The 23728-nt window shown below is 46.6% G+C and overlaps 1 protein-coding gene across 5 annotated transcripts; it reads right to left on the minus strand.

Moving 5' to 3' along the window:
* Positions 1–12385: 12385 nt before the first annotated feature.
* On the minus strand, positions 12386–21205 carry RP9 (RP9 pre-mRNA splicing factor). Of its 5 annotated transcripts, none has more exons than XM_078619583.1 (7): positions 21087–21205; positions 20572–20709; positions 19895–19925; positions 18367–18496; positions 17274–17365; positions 15942–16003; positions 12386–14324 (listed from the first exon to the last, which is right to left on the minus strand). In XM_078619583.1, exons 2-7 carry the CDS (start codon positions 20700–20702, stop codon positions 14126–14128), a joined length of 645 nt encoding a protein of 214 aa, XP_078475709.1. In that variant the 5' UTR covers positions 20703–20709; positions 21087–21205; the 3' UTR covers positions 12386–14125. The 5 variants fall into 5 exon arrangements, with proteins under 5 accessions (XP_078475709.1, XP_078475712.1, XP_078475711.1 ...); XM_078619586.1 differs by having other exon boundaries at positions 21109–21203; XM_078619585.1 differs by having other exon boundaries at positions 21039–21197.
* Positions 21206–23728: the final 2523 nt, after the last annotated feature.

A 23728-nucleotide genomic window follows, 5' to 3' on the forward strand; every position in this document is an offset into this window, starting at 1 on the left:
CCGGTGAACCTTTGTGCGCCCATACAATGTTCAGACAATTTAGGGGCACCGCAATGTGACCTGTCCTGTGAGGGTCGGCCAATCTCCTGGCATCGGGAAACCGCGGGACTTCCCTCCTAGGGACTCTTCGGATGAAACCCCGTTGTGCCAGGCGACCCCCCGCCAGGACACTCCGTGTGTGCGCTCTGGGTGGGGGCCAGGGGGGGGGGGTCACGGCGCTTGCAGAGTTGCTCTGCGGTCGTGGCACTACGTTTGTCAATGTAGAGGTAGTCCCCGAGTTATGATGGTATCCGACTTACGATATTTCGATCTTACGATGGCGATTCGACAAAATTGCCATCAGCAACCTAACATCGTTCAAGTTTGCAGACGACGGACAGAATCTTGGTGAGTACAGTACAATATGATACGTTATGATACGTTCAATGCATGCATGAAACGTAGCTTTAGCGATTTCATTTTAAGGTTACCACGATAAATTGCTCTGTTTAGCTAAATTATCACCATTCTTTAAGACTTCTGGGTAGGCGAGGCCATCTTCGACTTACGATATTTTCGACTTACGATGGGGTCGTCGTAACGCATCTCCATCGTAATTAGAGGACTACCTGTATAGCATTGTGTTATTGTGTACACTGCCTGCTGCATTGTGTATTTACGTCGCATGAAGACAAAGAACCCCCGTGTAGCCTGTAACGGACTGTTGGGGCAAGTGCTGTTAGCGAGCGCCTATGAAGGCCGGCACGGCGCACGAGGGGGTAGGTGGCCAGCACCAACACCCGGCCACCTTTGTCTCCCCAGTAACGAAGTTTTACACATCGCACCGGGTACTCATTCGAGGCCGAGTTGATCTAGGGGAGGCCCAAGACCGGTTCAGATAATTAACGTCGCTGGTGTTGGAGGCCGTGATGCGGGACATCGAAATCGGACGGCCGGGTTCGGAGCGCAGCGTAGCGCGAACCGCTGCCACTAACCCAGTGTGTTAACGTCACGTAACAAAGCCAAAGGCAAAGATTCCCCGTATAGCCTTAACAAACCGTTGGGGGCAAGTGCTGTTAGCGAGCACGTGTCACACAAACACACACACACACATTCTGTTTTAGGGTTTTTTTATGCACCATAGGGCCTTCTCATGAGTGTTTTTTTGTGTCTTTCAGGACATTGGTTGCAAAGTAAGCAAAGGCGTGACCGATTTCGACATCGCAGCGTCTCTCATCAGCAGTGTCAGGGGCATTACATGAATTTTGCCGACAGCGAGGGTTGACATTCCACCGGCACTTCACACTTCAGTACAAACAAAAAAAGTTCCCCCGTGTAGTCTTAACAATCTGTTGGGGCAAGTGCTGTTAGCGAGCACCTTTAAAGGCCGGCACGGCACACGTGGGGTGGGTGGCCAGCACCAACGCCCGGCCACCTTTGTTTCCCCAGTGGCGAAGTTTCCACATCGCACCGGGTACTCATTTGAGGCCGAGTCGACCTAGGGGAGGCCCATGACCGGTTCAGATAATTATCGTCGCTGGTGTTGGTGGCCGTGATGCGGGAATTGAACTCGGGTCGCAGGGTTCGTAGCGCAGCGTAGCGCTAACCACTGCACCACCGCTCCCCCGCGCTTCAGAACGCACAGAAAAAATGCTACGTCCCATTCATTCATTGTTTTATCAGACGAGAGGTTTTGTTTGGTTTGCTGCAATCCCACGGGGTGGTGATCAGATTGCGGATTTCCCACGCCTTCATCATCTCGAAGGGCAAGCGGTACATCCGTGTCCATGAACGAGTGATGTTCAGTTACCGAAGGTCTCATCCGCCGAGACGCTGAAAGTAACATAAATAAATGCCTCTGAGTTCCTGCTCATCTTCTGTGGACAAGCCCTGAGCCGGTGGTGGTGGACATTCCACATTCCTGTGACGGGGACGCGTTCAACCATGAGCGTACCTGTCAACCCCTTATCAGTGCCCTACTTTATTACAGATAAAAAAAAATTCAGACCGTATTGGTCACCCCGTGCCCCTTATGAATCTCAACGTTAAATTTTGAGTGAAAACTTTCGTGACTGCAGTAATTCATATTCTTTAGTTCTTTCGGTAAAGTCACGTAGATAGAAAATAAATAAATAAACATAGGGGATCCCCTGCGGGAAATCCGCAATCTGATCACCAACTCCTCTGAGTGAAAGGGGATCCCCTTTTCCTGATGACGACTGCTTGTTTTGTGATCGAAACGTCGTGGGTTTTAAAAATATATTGTATATATATTTTTTTATCTACGTGACTTTACCGAAAGAACCAAAGAATATAATCTCAACGTTCATCCTACAGAGTCCCATCACAAGGGAGAAACGCAAACAGACACAAAATTATGTTTTTGCCCGTATTGAAACGACTATACACCGTATGAACCTGAAAATTATATTTGCCTGTAAAAGAATACGGGTAAACCGTATGGGTTGACAGGTATGATACTATACACTACTATACACTACACTACTATACACTACACTACTATACACTACACTACTATACATTACACTATTATACACTACACTACTATACACTACACTACTATACACTACACACCACACTACTATACACTACACTATATACTACACTACTATACACTACACTACTATACACTACACTACTATACACTTCACTACTATAGACTACACTACTGTACATTACACTACTATACACTACACTACTATACACTACACTACTATACACTACACTACTATACATTACACTATTATACACTACACTACTATACACTACACTATATACTACACTACTATACACTGCACGACTATACACTACTATACACTACACTACTATACACTATACTACTATACATTACACTACTATACCTTACACTACTATACACTACTATACACTACACTATACACTACACTACTATACACTACTATACACTACACTACTATACACTACACTACTATACACTACTATACACTACACTATACACTACTATACACTACACTACTATACACTACACTACTATACACTATACTACTATACACTACACTACTATACACTACACTACTATACACTACACTACTATACACTACACTACTATACACTACACTATACACTACACTACTATACACTACACTACTATACACTATACTACTATACACTACACTACTATACACTACACTACTATACACTACACTACTATACACTATACTACTATACACTACACTACTATACACTACACTACTATACACTACACTACTATACACTACACTATACACTACACTACTATACACTACACTACTATACACTATACTACTATACACTACACTACTATACACTACACTACTATACACTACACTACTATACACTACACTACTATACACTACACTACTATACACTACACTACTATACACTACACTACTATACATTACACTACTATACACTACACTACTATACACTATACACTACACTACTATACACTACACTACTATACACTACACTACTATACACTACACTACTATACACTATACTACTATACACTACACTACTATACATTACACTACTATACACTACACTACTATACACTACACTATACACTACTATACACTACACTACTATACACTACACTACTATACACTACACTACTATACATTACACTACTATACATTACACTACTATACACTACACTACTATACACTACACTATACACTACTATACATTACACTACTATACACTACACTACCATACACTACACTATACACTACTATACACTACACTACTATACACTACACTACTATACACTACACTACTATACACTACACTACTATACACTACTATACATTACACTACTATAGATTACACTACTATACACTAGACTACTATACACTATACTACTATACACTACACTATACACTACTATACATTACACTACTACATACCTGTCAACCCCTTATCAGTGCCCTATCTCATCACAGACCAATTCAGATCTTACTGGTCAACGTTCATCTTACAAAGTCCCATCAGAAGGGAGAAACACAAATAAATTGACATTCGTGGCCTTACAAAAGGGAATCAATCGGTGTTTGCGAGACTTTATTACTATTCACTTTAGTGCCGAGCCATCGTTGAGGCTTTTCTTATTACGAGCGCTATTTGACTTCCCAAACGAATTGCTGAAATGCAGGTAGTCCCCGACTTACGATATTTCGATCTTACGTTGGCGATATCGATACGACAAAATTGTAAAATATTTTAAATTTCACGCGGCAGGCAAACGCAGCAGCGCACGAGGTACGATGCTGTAGGTTGGGACGCTGCCGGGATGAACGCATCTCCCGCCTTGTGTGGTGCAGATAGGAATGTTTCCTGAAAAAACTTTCCATGAAATTGCAGTTCACATAGGTAGGCTAAGAATTTAGCTTGTTTTTTTTTGCTTTAAATTTTACTGTGCAATACAGTATTGTAATTAATAAATGCATACGGTATATAGTTTATACAGCACGGTACTGTCAATTGCTCTGTGTTGCTAAATTATCACCATTCTTTAAGACTCCTGGGTAGGCTAGGCGATTTTCGACTTACGATATTTTCGACTTACGATGGGGTCGTCGTAACGCATCTCCATCGTAAGTAGAGGACTAGCTAAATTTTCATCGTCAAAGTCAAGAAAACATCAGTGTAGGCCCGGCTTTAAACATCTCGAGAGCGTATTCTTGTTTTTTTCGGTAAGGTCACGTAGAAGGGAAATAATAAAATGATAAAAAAATATATAAAATTCTCACAACACAAGCAATCATCATCACCTGATGATGATTGCTTGTGTAGCAATCGAAACGTCGTGATATTTTTATTTTATTTATTTTATTATTTCCCTTCTACGTGACTTTACCGAAAGAACCAAGAATAGGACCCAGAGTTTGTGTTGTATGGCCACGATTGCACTGTGCCTTTTGTTTAATTTTCCATTCATGAAGGGGGGGGGGGGGGGGGGGGGGGAATGTGTGCATCAGCCTCTTGATGTTCTGCGGTCGGTAGTGCACACCTGTGCTTCGAGAAATGTCAAGGCCAGGAAGTGCGATGTTTGGGTCTCACTCGCTCCCACAGGGAGAGAGATTGAACGACTCAGAGGGGGAGAGAACAGCTGAAGAGAGCCAACGACTCGGGAGAACGACAGACAAGCTGGAAGGCAGCAACCGGGCGGTGAGCGGGCACCAACAATTGCTTGGCACCGGCTGACTGCGTGGCTGCCTTTTCCCCGCTTGTCTAATCCTAACCATGACCCGAGCAACCAGAGATAATCCACACGTGCGAAGGGGCAACACCCTATCCCAGCGCATCGCAACTGGTGTGCCGTGGTGAAGTCCCAGGTGTGCCACGTTATTTTCGGAATTATAGGAAAGTAAAGGCTCTCACTGTTCACAGGCTAGGCCAGACGAACTCTCCGTGCCGTTCAGTGGTCAACCCAGCCCCCACTACTCCCACCGTCACCCACTCCGCACACTTCCTTGGTCACGGCGAAGTAAGATCCACAGCAATAAGTCCCCACCCCCCGGTCCTCTCAACTTCCTCGGTCGCTCGTGCGCAGTTGGTTCGATGTGTTTCCCCGCGAAGGTCGAGCGAGCTTGAAGGTGTGCCGTGGAATGAAGAAGGTCGTGAGGCACCGGTCTGTCTCGAGCAGAAGGGGCAGATGGGTACTACGCCACACTTTGCTAGACCCTCCTGGCGAGCGATGCCATGGCACCTCCTCTACACCCACGCGATGGGACTCGCGCAACATTTCTGCGGTGACCCACCGGCCCCGCGTTGCCACCACAGTGCTGGATTACAGGCCACGTGCGTATCCACCACCGCCCGGTTATCAATAAAACACCGCAAGTTGTTTTAGTTGATTTTTAGGAAATAGGTATTTTGGGGAAATAATGTCATCGTCACGTGCTGCTATGTCGTCTTTTTGTGCTTCTGTAGTGTTGTAAATACGGACGAATAAACTTCTTATGAGCCAACACGTTTGTTTATTGTCCTTACTGCAGGGTCCCTTCACCCGATACCCAGGGGCTAAGGCCTCCGAACTATACGGGACCTAACACCGGTAACCCGTTCCCTATCGTCCTCCGGCTGGACCTAGGGGAGGCTAGCTGACCCCGATCCAGGAGGTCCGGGGGTCCTGACCACTGGCCTCACTGAGCTCCGGCCCTTAGCAGGACTGTGGAGCTTGAGGTCCAGGGCCCTATTCTCCAGCCCGGGCTTCAGTCTTCGGCGTGTAGATAATTGAGCCAGAGCTCTGAGAGCTCCGGCTTATATACCCGTTCGTGGCTTGCTCCGCCCTAGCCACGCCTCCCTTCTGGAACTCTCTCAGGTGACATCATTCCCCCGGTTCCCCCTCCCCCCCACCAGGGGGCCCGGGGAATGTGTCCCAGGCAGAGGTCGCAATCGGGTACCCGATACCCGTACCCTACCCGATACCCGGCTAGCCGTACCCGGCCGGGTACGGGTAGCCGTTTGCGACCCTGGTGCGGCCGGGTACGGGTAGGCCGTGAGTCACTGGTGAGTAACCGTTTGTCACTCATTTCGGGTAGGGTACGGGTAGGGAACGGGTACCCGTACCCGGCCGGGTACGGGTACCCATTTGCGACCCTGGTGCGGCCGGGTACGGGTAAGGAATCAAAACCCGTTTGCGACCTCTGGTCCCAGGATCCGTTTACTGGGATCCACCGTTGGCTTCTCTCTGGCCCATGGCATTTGCTCCTGGCGAGGTAACGCCTCTGCACTCTATTGGCGGTAAGTGGAACTGCAGGGCTGTTGAATGGAGAGTGACAATCACCCCTCCACTTCTATGCCGTATACTTGTGCTGCTGTGCCATCTCCTTGTGCTGCTGTGTAGTATTATTGTGCTGATATGCCATCTCCTCGTGCCGCAGATGTGGAAGGCGTGGTTTGGGAAGAAGATATATTTTCTTTGGTGGAAGCAGATGACTCGAGAAATCCAATTGATTCCTGAATGTAACACATTCCTGCGGAGGGAGCTGCTAGGAACGTTGGGTTGCTCGGTCAATGGCCAGGGTCAACGGCGGCGGCGTGGTGTATTCCGCAAATATGGCCGACTGTGAGGGCGGGCACAAGCCGGAGTGAGTAGGTTAAACGTTGAGTTTTATAAGGGCACCACGGGGTGACCAGCCCCTCCCCACCCAGCCCCACCCTCCACACCCAGCCCCACCCTCCCCACCCAGCCCCTCCGCACCCTCCCCTCCCCACCCAGGCCCTCCCCACCCAGCCACTCCCCACCCTCCCCTCTCCACCCAGCCCGACCCCTCCCATTTTTGGATGCACGACGGACGGACACAATAATCCCCTGTGGGCTGGTAGAACCAGGTGGTTCCTACCAGTATAAACAAATATATACATCACGATAAGAAACACAAATAAGCACTGTGACATACATATGCTACGTACTGTTTAACGTGTTAGATATGTTAACCAGTGATTGTTCGTAATTTTGTTGTGACATGTTACGGTTGTTAAACGTTTTGTCTCACTTGATTTTGAACTAAGGATGTCTCCACTGTTCATTCTTTGTACCAAAGGACTCCCTCTCCAAATACTCCCTGGGCAATCAGCTCATAGTAATGCTCTTAAGAATTTAATGATGAGGATTTGAATGCGTATGGCCCCTTGCATCACCGCCTCTTTAGTAGCTTAAAGTGCCACTCATTGCGTCTCATCACAACCATCAGCATGCCCTGCTGCAGTTTAGCCAGGGGAGCACCCCCAGTGGCAGCTGTCCCTGTGTGGTATGAGGTGTACCACAGCACCAGCCAGCAAGTGGGAGGTCATTTGACAGCATTCGATTTCATTCAAGTCTATTTTGAAACAAGAACCGACCGGGTGGCTCAGATGTGGGCCACAATCGGAAGGTCACGAGTTCAACCCCTGATTGGATTGTTGACTCAGCACAGCAAGGCCGTAGCCATGGAGTCAACATTGGGGGGGACCACATCTTCCAGGGGGTCTGGGGGTCCCCTCCCCCCTGAAAAAAAAAAATCTAAATTTGAAAACTAATTTCCTGCCTAAAATAAAAAAAATCATTAACACATAGGATGGACTTTTTTGTTTACAATAATGTCTAATAGTGTATTGTATTACATTGCTTTTTTTAATCTTTTCTTGTTTCATGTAATGGCAGAGATTAGGGATTAATAAAGTACAACCATAACCACAATCATACAAACAGAAATCTATTGTCTAGCAATATATTGGGGGGGACATTTTAAGCATATTTGAATATTGGGGGGGGGGGGATGTGTGTCCCCCCAATATCTATTATAATTTCGTCCTTGCAGCCCACCATCCCTCTCTCCGCGGTTTAATAATAATGAGCACCACTTTACAGGGAAGCCAATAGTGGTTGTCCTATGGAGGGACTCACCCGCACCACAGGATCGTGGGATTTCCAGCATTGGCGTCGGTACGGGATTGGTGTCTGGCTGTAGAACGTTGGGGTATCTGACTCATCCACGGGTGGCTGAGGGTGCCGGTCTCGGACTCCATATGGTCTGTCCATTTTTTCTTCTTCTACTTCTTCTTAAAGACACAAAAGTTACTATGTTTAACACGCAGGCTTTCGCGACCATTTATGTTGATTACCCTATTAATAACACTGGTCAACAAAAAAAAAAAATTCTGGCCTGGACTTTTGCAGCTGTTTTAGACTAATTTCAGGGTGCTGATTCCAAATCTGATCTCAGATTTGCTCTATCACATCTCATTTTATGCTATAGGCATACCCTATTTTCATTGATTTTACCCGAAATTAACTCTGTCACTTATGATTGCAAGTTGTTGTGAGTCAGTGACTGCTTTAGTGTTAAAATATGGTGCTGTATTTTTAGGATAGTGTGTTTATAATATCATTGTATGTAGATATCCACATTTATTTAATATTATCTTCTGCAGTTTTCATTGAAAATGCAATATTTGATATCTCAAAAACCTAATGTGATAGACAAAAACTGATGCCAGATTTGGAATCAGCACCACAAAATTACATTACAACCGTCGGAATACCTTATGCCAGAAAAAGTGTGTTCACCAGTGTATAATCCAACTGGTAATGGATATCCATTCTATCTTGATTTGAAGCTTTCGTGACTGCAGGAATCCTTACTCTTTGGTTATTTCGGTAAAGTCACGTCGGTAGAAAATCAAATAAATCACGACATTTCGATCGCAACACAAGCGGTCGTCCTCAGGCGGAAAAAAATATAATCCAGCAATTCCATTATATTTTTTCCACTTTACCGAAAGAACCAAAGAGTATATCCATTCTAATTTATATGTATACATTAACCCTCCCCCGTCTAGTCTCCGCACCGGATTCGCTCACAAGTGACGACTTCACATTTATTCCTCTATTTAGAACGGAAACAGGAGGATTTCTCCACAACTTTGTCTGTCGCCTGATGATGCTGGTTTTAATTACCGGCGAAACGTCACAGCTACTCGAATTGTAAATGTCGTGGGTTTACTCTCCCAACACACCGGCGTGCTGAACTAGCAACGAATACATTTCGATTTCAAGCTTTCGTGACGCAGGAAACATCGTGATAATTTTATGTTTTATTTTTATTATTTTATTATTTCCCTTCTACGTGACTTTACCGAAAGAACCAAGAATAGTAACGAATAGGCATGTTTTGTTACAGTGATAAACCTATCTAATTGGCTGTGCCGGGTAGTGGCGGGTTTAACGACACATTTATATTGACGCCATCAAACCCAAAAATCATGTGGAACAGTTATTATGTCAGACATGCGCGTGTCACGGTCATTCAGCACACGAGCAGCTGTTGACACACTGACGATCGGCATGTGGGGGTCAAGCGGACGCTGTCCATAAAGATACGGAGAAAGGTCACGAGGAAAAAAAAACTACCTGCAAATAAAGGTCACGAAGAAAGAAAAACGATATGCAAATAATCATTCACACATTTTTTGCGGTTTACGGGATGTCCCGTACAACGATGGAGTATTGCGTGGTCAGGCCTAACCCAGCCATGAATACCCCCTCTGTATTATCACACAGCTCCCATAGATAGACCCTTGCGGATCCACGCCACGTGGTTCTTTGGTCGTCTTGGTAGGCACCTCTTCTGGGTTGTAACCTCTGTAAATACATCTCCTCCTGATGCTACTGCTGTTGTGGAGTGACTCATGTGGCCAGCTATGGCTGCAGGGTTTAGTGGTACATGTTGTTCACGTCGTTTATTGTGAAAATTCGGTCACAGTTCCTATGAACTTTTATGGCTTTATTTTGGTGATTTCGAAAAGTTTTTTGCTTTGGCCACGTTTGTTTGTTGTAGTACAGAGTTAGACTGATGGCCTTAATCTAAGTTGTCTTGTGGTTGTTGTTGTTTGACTTGCATCCCACTGGGATTTTTGCACACAGCGTTGGTGTACGGTGCTTTTTCTGCAATATTTTGCTGTATTTTCTTGGATTTTCTGTTTGCACTTAGTCACATAGTCACTTTAAGATGTTTTCTTGTTCATGTTTTTTGTTTGTTTGCGGTTGCACCGGATTCAAGAGCCGAATGGCTCACAGGGATATACCTAATAAATGAAACTGAAAACTGAATTAAGCTTAAGTCTAAAGAAACCGCTGCTTACACTTTTGTATCGCCAACACTACTGGTGCTGCTCCCTCGATTGACACCGTTGTTTGAATATTTTCACATGTGCCTTGAGCCAGTTCACACCGTTTTCAAGTATTCTGCCTATTCGAACTTAAAACTTGATTTGGCGCTTTCGTGACTGCAGGAATGACTCTTTGGTTCTTTCGGTAAAGTCACGTAGAAAGAGAAAATAATAAATTAAATACTAGCATACGACGTTTCGATTGCAACACAAGCAATCATCATCAGGTATAAATTAAATAGAAAACAAACCTAGTAAACTTAGAAATATAATGCAATACAACACAGACAGTCGGCTAACATAACAGTCAACACCCTACCTGGTTGATTAACGTTCTTCCAAAGTTTGCTACATTTAAGAAAGAGATAAAACACAGAACAGGAGACGCATAGACAGACACGTAAGCAGAGAGAGATAGCACACACAGTGTTTGCCTATGTGTGTGTCTCTCTGTGTCTCTCTCTGTGTATCTCTGTTATCTCTCTTTCCGCTTACGTGTCTGTCTGTCTCCTGTTCTGTTTTATCTCTTAAATTTAGCAATCTTTGGAAGGACGTTAAACAACCAGGTAGAGTGTTGACTGTTAGGTTAGCCGACTGTCTGTGTTGTATTACATTACATTTCTAAGCTTACTAGGTTTTGTTTTCTCTTTCATTTATACCTGATGATGATTGCTTGTGTTGCAATCGAAACGTCGTATGCTAGTATTTAATTTCGTATTTTCTCTTTCTACGTGACTTTACCGAAAGAACCAAAGAGTAATTCGAACTTACTTCGTGTCAACCCTGGGACACCCTTGCGAATGGAATGTTTGCAGCTCATGCGATTTTCCCCATGTGATATGACAATAATGATGTGTTTACACTATGGGAACCTCATTTGCCAGTAAAAATATAATTGGTTTTTTACCCTTCTATCTGGCAACAAAACTGACACCTTTTTACAAGGAGTCATGTTTGCATAGACCGCAATACCTGCAGTCATAATACAAACAAAAGACATAACTCTGATAATATGCACTGTCCTTGAAGTTGATTGGTCCACACCCGAGACAGCTTTCCTTAGAGCCTAGTCTCACATGGGTTGGACCAGATGACGCCAAAAGGCGCACAACTCAGTTTTGTTGCCAGATAGAAGGGTACAAAATATGGCCGACTGTGAGGGTGGGCACAAGCCGGCGTGAGTAGGTTAAACGTTGAGTTTTATAAGGGCACCACGGGGTGACCAGCCCCTCCCCACCCCTCCCACTCAGCCCCTCCCCACCCTCCCCTCTCCACCCAGCCCGACCCCTCCCAATTTTGGATGCACGACGGACGGACACAATAATCCCCTGTGGGCTGGTGGAACCAGGAGGTTCCTACCAGTAACATTAAATTAACAGAAACTCCCGAGTATATTGAGCGAGGCCCTGGCCAGCTAAACAAAGATATTACTTACGGGACATGTGGAAATATACCTGGCCATGCAGTAAATATATATACTCTTAGGATTTTTTGGGTAAAATCACGTAGGTAAAAATAAATAATAATAAAATAAAAATTATAGAAATAATAGGAATAAAATAAATATATTAAAATAACAAATTATAGAAATAATATAAATAGAATAATTATATTATTTTATTTCTATTATTTTTTATTTTTACCTACGTGACTTTACCTAAAAAACCTAAGAGTATGAATCCTTGCAGTCACGAAAGCTTCAAATCTAGAATAAATATATATATTTTTTATTCACACTTAAAAGTCCCCGTACAGACCACAATGTCGTCATAACACGTGGTCCACAGCATGGCGGCACAGTGATAACACTTGTGCCTCACTGCAAGAAGGCGCTGGGTCGGTTTTCTGACTCCGTATGCCACCTTTGTGCGTGGGTTTGTGTGATCTCCCACCCCCCACCCTATTCTGCAGTGTGAGTGAATGAGTCAGTGGGGTTTGTAAGTTCTAAGTCTCTTCTGCCATGGGGGTGTTCTCTGGTTTTCTGCGGGGAGAAACCACGCTGTTGTAACTGCTATCGACCGGAACATTCCCAAATGCTGAAAAGTGACACTGCAAATTAATCAATTGGGATTAGAAAGCCACACAGCAGCATTGCAGCCCCCACTACAAAATACTTGGCAGAACCCTCCCGAGAGAGAGTTGAGATTCGGTAAGGCTTTCCTGGGTAAACCAGTGGAGTGATATTACTCGTAATAACCTGGCACGCCATGGGGCTCCAAGTAACACAACATGTAGGCCTAACTTAACTTTTTCCAGTAAAAGCCAAGTTGTGCATTTTAAAACGTCAGTTCAATCGCCTCATTGTTTACATTTTTATCGTGCGCGTAAACACGGGCAGTGAAATGCACAGCGAGTTAAGGAAATCAGGAAAAAAATGTACACTTGATGTTTGTAATGTAATCACTATAACAAAAGAACTAGAGTTTAACATGTTTTCCAATCGACAAAATATCACATGCCTCTTTTTCAGAAAAAAATAAACTAAGCCTTTTTCGTCTTTTGCGGATAATCCACCTACACCACCTCCGCCCTCTCGTGCTGCGTCTTCCTAACGACTGAATCGAGACCCAAGGCCGTGCCAAAGCAGACCAGCAACGGCCCACCGATTTCAAACCCTAGCTAAGCCTTGCGAATTCCGTGGCATTGACCCCTACACAGGCGTAATTGACTAAATACGTTAACACGGTTTCGTTGTATCCTAGGGTTAACGGACGCTGGCGGAAGATACATTTAAAAAAAAGATTTGCTTGGTAATTTTTTAGCTTAGTAATTTTTTAGCTTAGTCATTTTTTTTACCACGGTTATTCTTTTGTAACAAAAATACGGCCCTGAGGTTGACCTGTACATGAGAGGACGCAAGTGACAGCTGATCCCATTTTCCACGTTGACCCCTCACCCGCCCATCCCCCAGTAAGGCTTGTATGCGAATCCAGGCCCAGCCTCAGTGGCTCTGTTATTTAAAAAGTGGTGCCGGCTCGTTATAGTGAGCGTGGAAATGCGGCGTCAGTTCCTCCTGCCCATGGCGTGCCACGGTTGCGAGATGTTAACTACCTCGCCTGGTGTACAGGAGGTTGTGGGTTCGATCCCAACTCCGACGCCGGCATATTTGGAGTTTGCGTGTCCGTCTCCCCGTAGCCTCCGGTTTTTCCCTTCACATTTAGAATCAACATCGCACATTTAGAGTATTTGGCTGCTGTAAATTTCCATGCGATAAGCCGCTTCGTTGAGCTATCATCTGCGAGAGCCAGGTCGCTTCTGAAACAAAGTATATACAGCTCAGTGGGCCTTACCTGGTCAAATAAAAAATGTAGTTTTAGTTTATAGGCACCTGTGGTGACGCAGTGAGTCTGGGGCCTGCCAATGCCAAACTACCACCTGAGGCTGTGTGGGTGGCTGCATTCGAACTCCTCCAGCCCCCCCCGCCCCCCCCCCCCCTACGCGCGATCCACGTTCAGTCGGAGGAATCCGAACTGCTCTGCTTCGACTTCCGGCGCTTGTGCTTTCTTTTATCTTTTTTTTCCTTCATCTTTTTCTTTTGCTTTTTCTTCTTTTCCTTCTTCCTCCTCTTTTTCCTGTCTTCCCCAGACGAGTCGGAGCTGCTGCTGCTCCCCGTCGTGGACTCCTCCAAGAGCCTCTTGAGCTGCTCCAGCCTGCGAGCCGCGGAACGTGGCGCGCGTGAGCGAGGAAGTGAACGAAATTTCGATTTAAAGCTTTCGTGACTGCAGGGATTCATCTTCTTGGTTCTTTCGGTAAAGTCACGTAGAATGGAAGTAATAAAATAATAAAAATAAAACATAATAATATAATATTTTATAATGTTTTATTTTTTTTATTTTATTATTTCCATTCTACGGTAAAGTCACGTAGAATGGAAATAATAAAATAAGAAAAATAAAACATAATAATATAAAATTTTATTATTTTTTATTTTTATTATTTTATTATTTCCATTCTACGTGACTTTAAAACATAATACAATAGTATATTAGTATGTTTAATTTGTATTATTTAATTATTTCCATTCTACGTGACTTTACCGAAAGAACCAAGAAAAATAAAAAAAGTGAACGAAAGTTGACCGGCGAGCCGCGCACGGAGCAGGGGTCACAGGGCGACCATGACCGGGGTCACGGTGGCCTAGAGGTCACTCCCAGCGCACACCACACGCCTCCCTCCTTGGCACTCGAAATTAACCAACTGGAGCTATGCACTTTTAAATCCTAGATTTGAAGCTTTCGTGACTGCAAGGATTCATATTCTTAGGTTTTTTCGGTAAAGTCACGTAGGTAAAAAATACAAATTTAATCGTCTAGATTGAAAACTCATTTTTTTAGAACTGCTTTTTGTCTTTTAGTTTGACGTCCTTCCCCCACACCTCCGATTAGCACGGTTGGCTACGTACGGTGTGAAAGAAGTTCAACATGCGTACGTACGTGAGAGTGAGAAAGCGCTGACTGAATGCCGATGGCGACAGATTTGTAAAGTTTCGATTTAAAGCTTTCGTGACTGCAGGAATTCATCTTCTTGGTTTTTTCGGTAAAGTCACGTAGAAGGGAAATAATAAAATAATAAAAATAAAACATAATAAAACAATTCTCACGACGTTTCGGCCACAACGCAAGCAGCCGTCTTCAGGTAAAGGTGACAGGTTCTCATTCTTTACCTGAGGACGGCTGCTTGCGTTGTGGCCGAAACGTCGTGAGAATTGTTTTATTATGTTTTATTTTTATTATTTTATTACTTCCCTTCTACGTGACTTTACCGAAAAAACCAAGAAGAAGATTTGTAAAGCTCCGAACCCCACCGAATTGTGAGGTGGCCGGAAGATGGCCACACCATCAAGTGATTTCGCGACCGCGTCCGTGTGGCGATTTGAGTGTCATCTCCTTGCGTGCGTGGCTACGTGTAATTCCAGTTGAGTGATTTGCAGTGTAATTTTTAAAATTTGCCGAATCTAGAAATTGGCCTACGTCCACAGCGAGCGAGGCAGGTGGCACGGAGTATTTATGTTGACGGTTAATGCACACCACTGCAGTATAAACCAGGGCGGCCACTGGATTACCGTAGTAGCCTCTGCAACAAGCGGCGAATGCCCTACCACTGGGCCACGTCGCCGCCCATCATCATCATCGCAATGGACATGCATGAATGCAGACATCTACTGGGACATCTGTGAAAAAGAGTCGGATTCCTCCAGTGCGAATAAATATTGATTCAGTGAGCAGGGTCTGCCGGTGGTGGCGGCGGGAGTGTGCATCGGCTGGTACCTCAGCTGCTTCTCCTGCTGCTTGTTCTCCCGCGTGATGTCATACATGGGGTCCTCGTGCGCCTAACGCAACGGAAACGGCGACATTTCAAAGGCAAAGCAACACATTAGCTGAAGTTCGTTGTGTTTTTTACATAATTTTTTATTATTATTCTGTATTGTCTCGCGATAACGGCAGTTGTTTTTGACCAGATTGTTGTTAATTTTGCCTTTGGTCATTGCCGTGAGCTAGGTCACATCTCCTGCAACCGAGATTCTTGAGTCCCTCAACTGGTTAAACAAAACAAACTTGGAATTGTAACTTTGCAGCAGGCGAAAGCAATGTCGTCAGGCGAAGGGTCAACCCTCCCTCGAGTAACGTTTTCTTTCTCACACTAACCTTTACAATTAATGGATGGTAGGGAAAACAGAAGCTACGTTGATCAAGAGGCGCGTGTTCGCGACACGCCCTTGGAAGCTAACATGTAACATACTCTTAGTTCTTTCGGTAAAGTCACGTAGGTAAAAAAATGACCATCTCACAACTCCTCCTCTCCCGTGGCTCATCTTGGCTCATCCCCCCTTAACCAGTATATAAGGTCGTGCCTCTTGGGACTTCTCTTCACTTGATATAGATGTTTGGCTGTGACGGTTTCACCTGAAGACGGAAGCTTGTGTTGCCTCCAAAACGTCGTGATTTTATTGTTTTATTTTTATTAATTTTAATTAAATTTTTTTACCTACGTGACTTTACCGAAAAAACCTAAGAATATGAATCCTTGCAGTCACGAAAGCTTCAAATCTAGAACAAGTCATCGACGAACATTCATGTGGGGGCGCTGCATTCATTAATTATTTGATGAATGATCGAGTTTTACGAGGCCTATTGTTTAACGAGCTGAGAACTCGTGCGACCAGGATGAGTCTGATTTGCAAGCATGGCCTGGGCTCTGTACATGGTCACAGTGAGCATTCGACGATGATGTAGATGATGGAAATGAGGGTGGTGGTGATGGAGATGGTGATGAGGATTATGGTGGTGATGTTGATGATCATGATGACGCTGATGGAGATGAGAATGGTGGTGATGCGGACATTAATGGTGGTGATGATGATGATAGTGATGGAGATGAAGATGGTGATGAGGATGGAGATCCGTGGTGGTGATGAAGATGAGGATGGTGATGGTAGTGGTTGAGGATGGTGGTAATGATGATGCAGATGATGATGGTAGTGGTGGAGATGAGGATGATTTACAAGAGAAATGAGGATAATGGTACTGGTGAGGATGATAGAGATGAGGATGATGGTGATGATGGTGATGATGGGGACGATGGTCTGGAGGATCACCTACCACACGGAACTGCTCCAGCCGCTGGTTTCCGGAGCTGAAGTAAGGGCACTCGCGATCTCCCGTGCGGTGCCCGTACTGCTTACACCGCCAGCCTGCGGTGCCACACGCGCACGCCGCAAGGGCTTCTGGGACCCACGCAGGGAGCTGCCTTTCGATTGGTGGATATCTGCCCGGCACCGATACAGTACGATTCCGATTTTGTAGCGGGAATGCGGCCGCATCTCGAAACGTCATCCGGAAACATTCAGACACATACGCGATGTGTAACAAGTATAACCCGTAAAAACAAAGTTTTTCACTATAAATCCTTTATATGCGTGGCGGCTAGAGTCCTCTGGCTTGAGATGGCTGCCACCTATGGGTCAGATGATTGCATTGCACCATTAAGCAATTGGTAATTAAATATAATATTTTTGTCCTAAAAAGTGTTAAATTTTGGAAACATTTTTTCACGAACATTAATTGTCACGCACAACGAGTCTGTGTGCAAAATGTCGGCTCAATTGGATCACGGGAAGTGGGTTAAAAAACGACCGAAAGATTTGCACGGTCCTAAGCAAGCAAGTGAACTTATTTTAAAGGATTTAAAAATAGTCATATATATCGTAGAATATATACTCGATATATATAAGCTGTACACCGTGTATTGGTATATATCACTTCGCAAGAAGAGTTCGATATTCGCAGAGGTACTATGAAGGACCGTTGGCCAGAGAGCGCGTATTTGTACGGTCAATACACATCGCAGTATTAATCTGGGCGGCTTGCCGCATTCGAACCGCGAGCCTCTGCAACAAGCGGCAGTCGCGCTACCGCCAGGCCGTGTGTCACCACCCTGAAAGTTCCACGCCTCGAGCCTAAAGGCAAAGATACACCCCCCTACAACCCCGTATAGCCTGAACAGACTGTCAGGGCAATCGTTGTTAGGCGAGCACCTCCCGTGAAGGCCTTTGCGTCAGGTTCATTTTACTTTCCCCTGTACCTCCGATTGGCACGGCCGGCTACGTACACTTGCGAATGAAGTTCCAACGTACGCATGCGCGCACATACAAGGCTGGCACGCGAGGGGGTGGGGGCGGCCGAGGCAACTCACACTGCATCACCTTCACCTCCTTCCCAAGCGGCATCCACAGGCCCTTGGAGGGGGCGCTGGCGAGGAAGTCGCGTGCGTTCTCATTGCCCGGCAGGTCCGGGATGCAGTCCTCAGGCTTGTCATCGTTTTCCTGCGCCAACGGTCGGGGGTGGGAGGTGGGGAGGGGGAGGTGGCAGAGGCCACGGTAACAAACAAGAAATCTGTGATAATTGGTTTTTGACCCTTTTATCTGGCAACAAAACTGACACCTTTTGGGTAAAAAAATAATTATCATATTTTTTACTGGCAAATGAGGTACCAATGGTGTAAATGCTTACCCCGAGCTCTCATACTCTGATGGTGCATTGTCTTTGAGTTGTGCGCCTTTTGGCGTCATCGGGTTCAACACCATGTGAGACTAGGCTCTAAGGAAAGCTGTCTCGGGTGTGGACCAATGAACTTCAAGGACAGTGCATACATGATCAGAGTTATGTTTTTTTGTTTGCATTATGACTGCAGGTATTGTGGTCTATGCAAACATGACTCCTCGTAAAAAAAGGTGTCAGTTTTGTTGCCAGATAAAAGGATAAAAAAACAATTATCATATTTTTTACTGGCAAACGAGGCTCCAATGGTGAGAAATCTGTGCCCGAGGATTCGGTTTTCCGCGGTGGCATTGTCACTGCCGCAGGGGTCAGCTATCGCCTCTGCCGCCTTGCGGCAATGTGCAAGGAGATAATGCGGCCGTGTCTCGCCAGCGTTGGAACAGAGTACGCCAAAGGGGCGAACGGCACAAAGGCACTTCTTTAAAATTGCTTTTTGTGTTAAGTTTGTTGACCTTCCCCCCCCCCTCCCCACCTCCGCTTGGTATGGTTGGCTACGTATGGTGCGAAAGAAGTTCAACACTTATCCATACAAAAGACAAAGATTCCTCAGACTTTTAACAGAATGTTAGGGCAGGTGCTGTTAGTGACTATCTATGAAAGCAGACATGGCATACAAGGCGGTGGTGTAGCGGGTGGGAGGGGAGGTGCTGGGTGGGGAGGGGCTGGTCAACCCGTGGTGCCCTTACAAAACTCAACGTTTAACCTACTCACGCCGGCTTGTGCCCGCCCTCACAGTCGGCCATATTTGCGGAATACATCAGGCCGCCGTTGACCCTGGCCATTGACCGAGCAACCCAACGTTCCTACCAGCTCCCTCCGCAGGAATGTGTTACTGGTTCTTCATGTTCTGCAGATACCGATGCCACCACCGCCATCTATTGCACGGCGGTAGAACTTACAACTCTCGGTCCGAACCGGCAACTGGACATACGGACGAGATTTGTTCGTATCTCGGAAAGTTCATAAGTCGAACATTCGGAAGTAGAGCAGTCCCTGTATTATCCGCTCGACATCTCTCTGGGTCTCTGTGTTGCATGAATAAAGGGCAATTGGTCACGGAGATCGCCTGTTCAACACTCTTCCTGCGAAGGCCGCACGGATGTTACCGACGATGAACGGGTGAGTATCGAGACATCTCCGAGTGGTGCAGCAGGGCCACTCACTTTGATGAGACTGGGAGGAGGCTTTTCGTAGCTTGACAGAAAGACAAAACGACAGCGACACAATTAAAAGTTGGAGAGACAAGCAGCAGGTAACATCCCGAGCGTGTTTCAATGCTGGTAACTGATCCACAATTATTATGATATTATTACACTCGTTCACCAGAGGTCGCAACCGGGTACCCGATACCCGTACCCTACCCGATACCCGGCTACCCGTACCCGGCCGGGTACGGGTACGCGTTTGCGACCCTGGTGCGGCCGGGTACGGGTAGGCCGTGAGTCACTGGTGAGTCACCGTTTGTCACTCATTTCCCAACGTCTTGTCTCTTCTCACAATTCAAGTTCCTAGAATCAACCCACCCGCGCCTGCAACATGGCTTCATCCCAGAGGTCGCAATCGGGTACCCGTACCCTACCCGATACCCGGCTGGGTACGGGTAGCCGGGTATCGGGTAGGGTACGGGTACCCGTTTGCGACCCTGGTGCGGCCGGGTACGGGTAAGGAATCAAAACCCGTTTGCGACCTCTGGTGATTGGTGAGGCACGTGGTGCATGTGGAGTAATGGAGCACGTGGAGTGGAGTAGCTGGGAGTGACTGGTGGAGCACGTGGCGCACGTGGAACTGGAGCACGTGGAGCAGCTGGGAGTGATTGACAGGTGGAGGCCGTGACGCTCACAAGGTCTCCACGTGCTTGAGCTGCTGTGCGTCGTCGTGCCCGCGCCGCTGCAGCCGCTCCATGAGGGCGGCGTCCGCGCTGGAATCGCTCCCACGACGCCGCTTCTGCCGATCCTTGCTGGCCCGCGGCATGGCGGGTCTGCGTCATCAACAACAACAACAGCAAGAACCACAACAACAACAATATTAAACGCGGCCGCCACTCATCGGCGTCTCTCACGGCATGGGACGAGCTGTCAACTACAACAGCATACGAGCCGTGTTTTCTGTGAGTGCACAACACGGGGCGTTCTGTGCATACACCACATGTGTACACCACGTGTACTCTACGCACACACTCCCCGTGTATACATCACGTGTGTACTCTAGGCCACACTCCCCGTGTACTCTACGCACACACTCCGTCTATTGCCTGTGTACTCTATGCTCAAACCCCGTGTACTCCGTGCACACGTCCCCTGTACACACCACGTGATCACTCCCCGTGTACCACGTGCACACTCCCCCTGTACACACCACGTGATCACTCCCCGTGTACCCCACGCGCCGTCTTCTCCCGCGGCGACTCCGCAACGCGAGCGACGCTGCAGCGTTGTAGTCGTCCGTCGCTGGGTTTGCCACGCGCTTCCGCCCGTGGCCCCGCCCCCGTGGCCCCGCCCCCGTGGCCCCGCCCCCGTGGCCCCGCCCCCGTGGCCCCGCCCCCGTGGCCCCGCCCCCGTGGCCCCGCCCCCGTGGCCCCGCCCCCGTGGCCCCGCCCCCGTGGCCCCGCCCCCGTGGCCCCGCCCCCGTGGCCCCGCCCCCGTGGCCCCGCCCCCGTGGCCCCGCCCACAATGTGCAGACAAAGGTCCCCCGAAAAAGGGACCCACGCTGCCCGGCGCAAGTGCTGAGAGCGAGAACTTTATAAGCCTTTGGGGCCGTCCATAAATGACGTCACGCACCTAGGGGGGGGAGGTCAGACATTTGTGACGATGTGTGACAAGGGGGGGGGGGGGGGTGAGAAATGTGACGTCACATGAAAATGCTCAACTTTAAATAAATATAGGCAACACGTTCTACTTAATAAAATAGATTTTTTAAATAAATGTTTTCTCCTACAACATCAGAGTGCAGCGCACCATTAAATACGCACTACAATGACAATAGTTTAAAGCGATTTGAAGCATGTTTTATTTTTAGGGGGGGGGGGGCAGAGCTTTGTGACGTCATATTTGAGGGGGGGGGGGGTCTGACTTTTTGTGACGTCGTGTGACGAGGAGGGGGGGGGGTCAAAAATCGTCAAAAATCGCGTGACGTCATTTATGGCCGGCCCCTTGTGTGTCTCCCTTGTGATGGGACTTTGTGGGATGAACGTTGAGATTTCTAAGGAGCACGAGGTGACCAGTAAGGTCTGAATTGGTCTGTAACAAGGTAGGGCACTGACAAGGGGTTGACAGGTATGAAAGCGACGTTTCGGGCAATGTCCCTTATTCATCGCACACACAGAAAGGCCAGAGAGAGAGAGAGTGGATAATACGAGTAGGAGATTGCACATTGGCTGAAACGTCGGCAATATAAAAAAAAAATCTGAAGTTGTATTTATTCAGGCCTGTGCACCACTGGCAACGCAGCCACGTGGGCAAATAATTTGTTGAATTTCTCCAGATGGTGGGGCTGGAGAGTTACTGCGCAGATAACCACCGAGGTCACAATGACAAAGATCCCCCACGTAGCCTTTAACAGACTGTCGGGGCAAGTGCTGTCAGCGAGCTCCAATAAAGGCCGCAACTGCACAGGAGGGGTTGGGGTGTAGGTCAACACCACGTCCGACCGCCTTTGTTTCCCTTGTGCTAACGTTTATACACCGCACCATGTACTCATTTCAGGCTGAGTCGACCTGGGGCCGGTTCACATATTCGGAGTCGCAGTGCGATGCGCTAACCGCTGCGCCACCGCTCCCCACACGACACAAGGTACAATACAACGATCCGCTGTTTTGTACGTACTGTATGTTGAACTTCTTTCGCACCGTACGTATGGGAGGTGCAGGGGCAAGACGACACATTAAACACAAACAGCAGTTTTAAAGAAATGAGTTCGTCAATCTAGACGATCATTTAAACGTGCATAGCTCCAGTGGCTTCCTAACGTCGGAAGGAAGAGCGTTCCAGACGGCCACAGTATAAATTAAACGAAGGTGACCCTACACAATAACAAAATATAACTTAATGAGAGAGGACATACTCAAGGAATAGCAGAGTTTCCTCAACTGATCTTCATGGGTACCAAATAATACAAACTGGCCGAGGCAATTAAATGTTTTTATTTCTGGGACACTATTTTTGTCCAGGCGTGTTACTTAACTCCGCGACTGGGGTAGCAATCAATCCGAAATCGGTGGTGCCACTCCGCGATGTAGAAACGCCAAACATCAGCGCAACAAAATCCGCTATCGAAAAATTCAACGTTGAAGAGTGCATCGTGCACAGCTCGTCGAGATGAGTCGATTGGCCACGTTCTGTTTACGTGACAACCCTTACTAGTTGGCTGTGTCGGGTGGTGGCGGGTTTAACGACACAACATTGATATATTTCCTCGATCTAACTCCGCAAAAAAAAACTCTATTATGGATCATATTGATCGCGAAAGCCTACGTGTTAAACAACTTACTTTGTTTAATCTAAACCTACGTATTTATTAGCATTTAATTTTTTTAATTTTTATAATTGAGAACCAAAGGGGTGAAAGGCTGCAGTAAAGGTTTAAGAACCACCACACCACGAGGCAACGCGTTCCATAGTCTTGGAGATGCACTGGCAAAATATCTGATCAACCCCAGCAAGGGGCCGTCCATAAATGACGTCACGCGATTTTGGACGATTTTTTACCCCCCCCCCCTCGTCACACGGCGTCACAAAAGGCAGGCCCCCCTCAAATATGACGTCACAAAGCTCTGTCCCTTCCCACCCAAAAAAAATAAAACATGCTTCAAATCTTTTTAAACTATTGTCATTGTAGTGCGTATTCAATGTGGCGCTGCACTCTGATGTTGTAGGAGAAAACATTTATAAAAATTATTTTTTATTAAAAAGAACGTGTTGCCTTTATTTATTTAAAGTTGTGACAGCCTTGTAGGTCAATAGTCTTGGAGATGCACTGGCAAAATATCTGATCAACCCCAG

This window comes from Lampetra planeri, chromosome 63 (genome assembly GCF_965212315.1).
Source record: "Lampetra planeri chromosome 63, kcLamPlan1.2.h2, whole genome shotgun sequence".
Classification (NCBI taxonomy): Eukaryota; Metazoa; Chordata; class Hyperoartia; order Petromyzontiformes; family Petromyzontidae; genus Lampetra; species Lampetra planeri.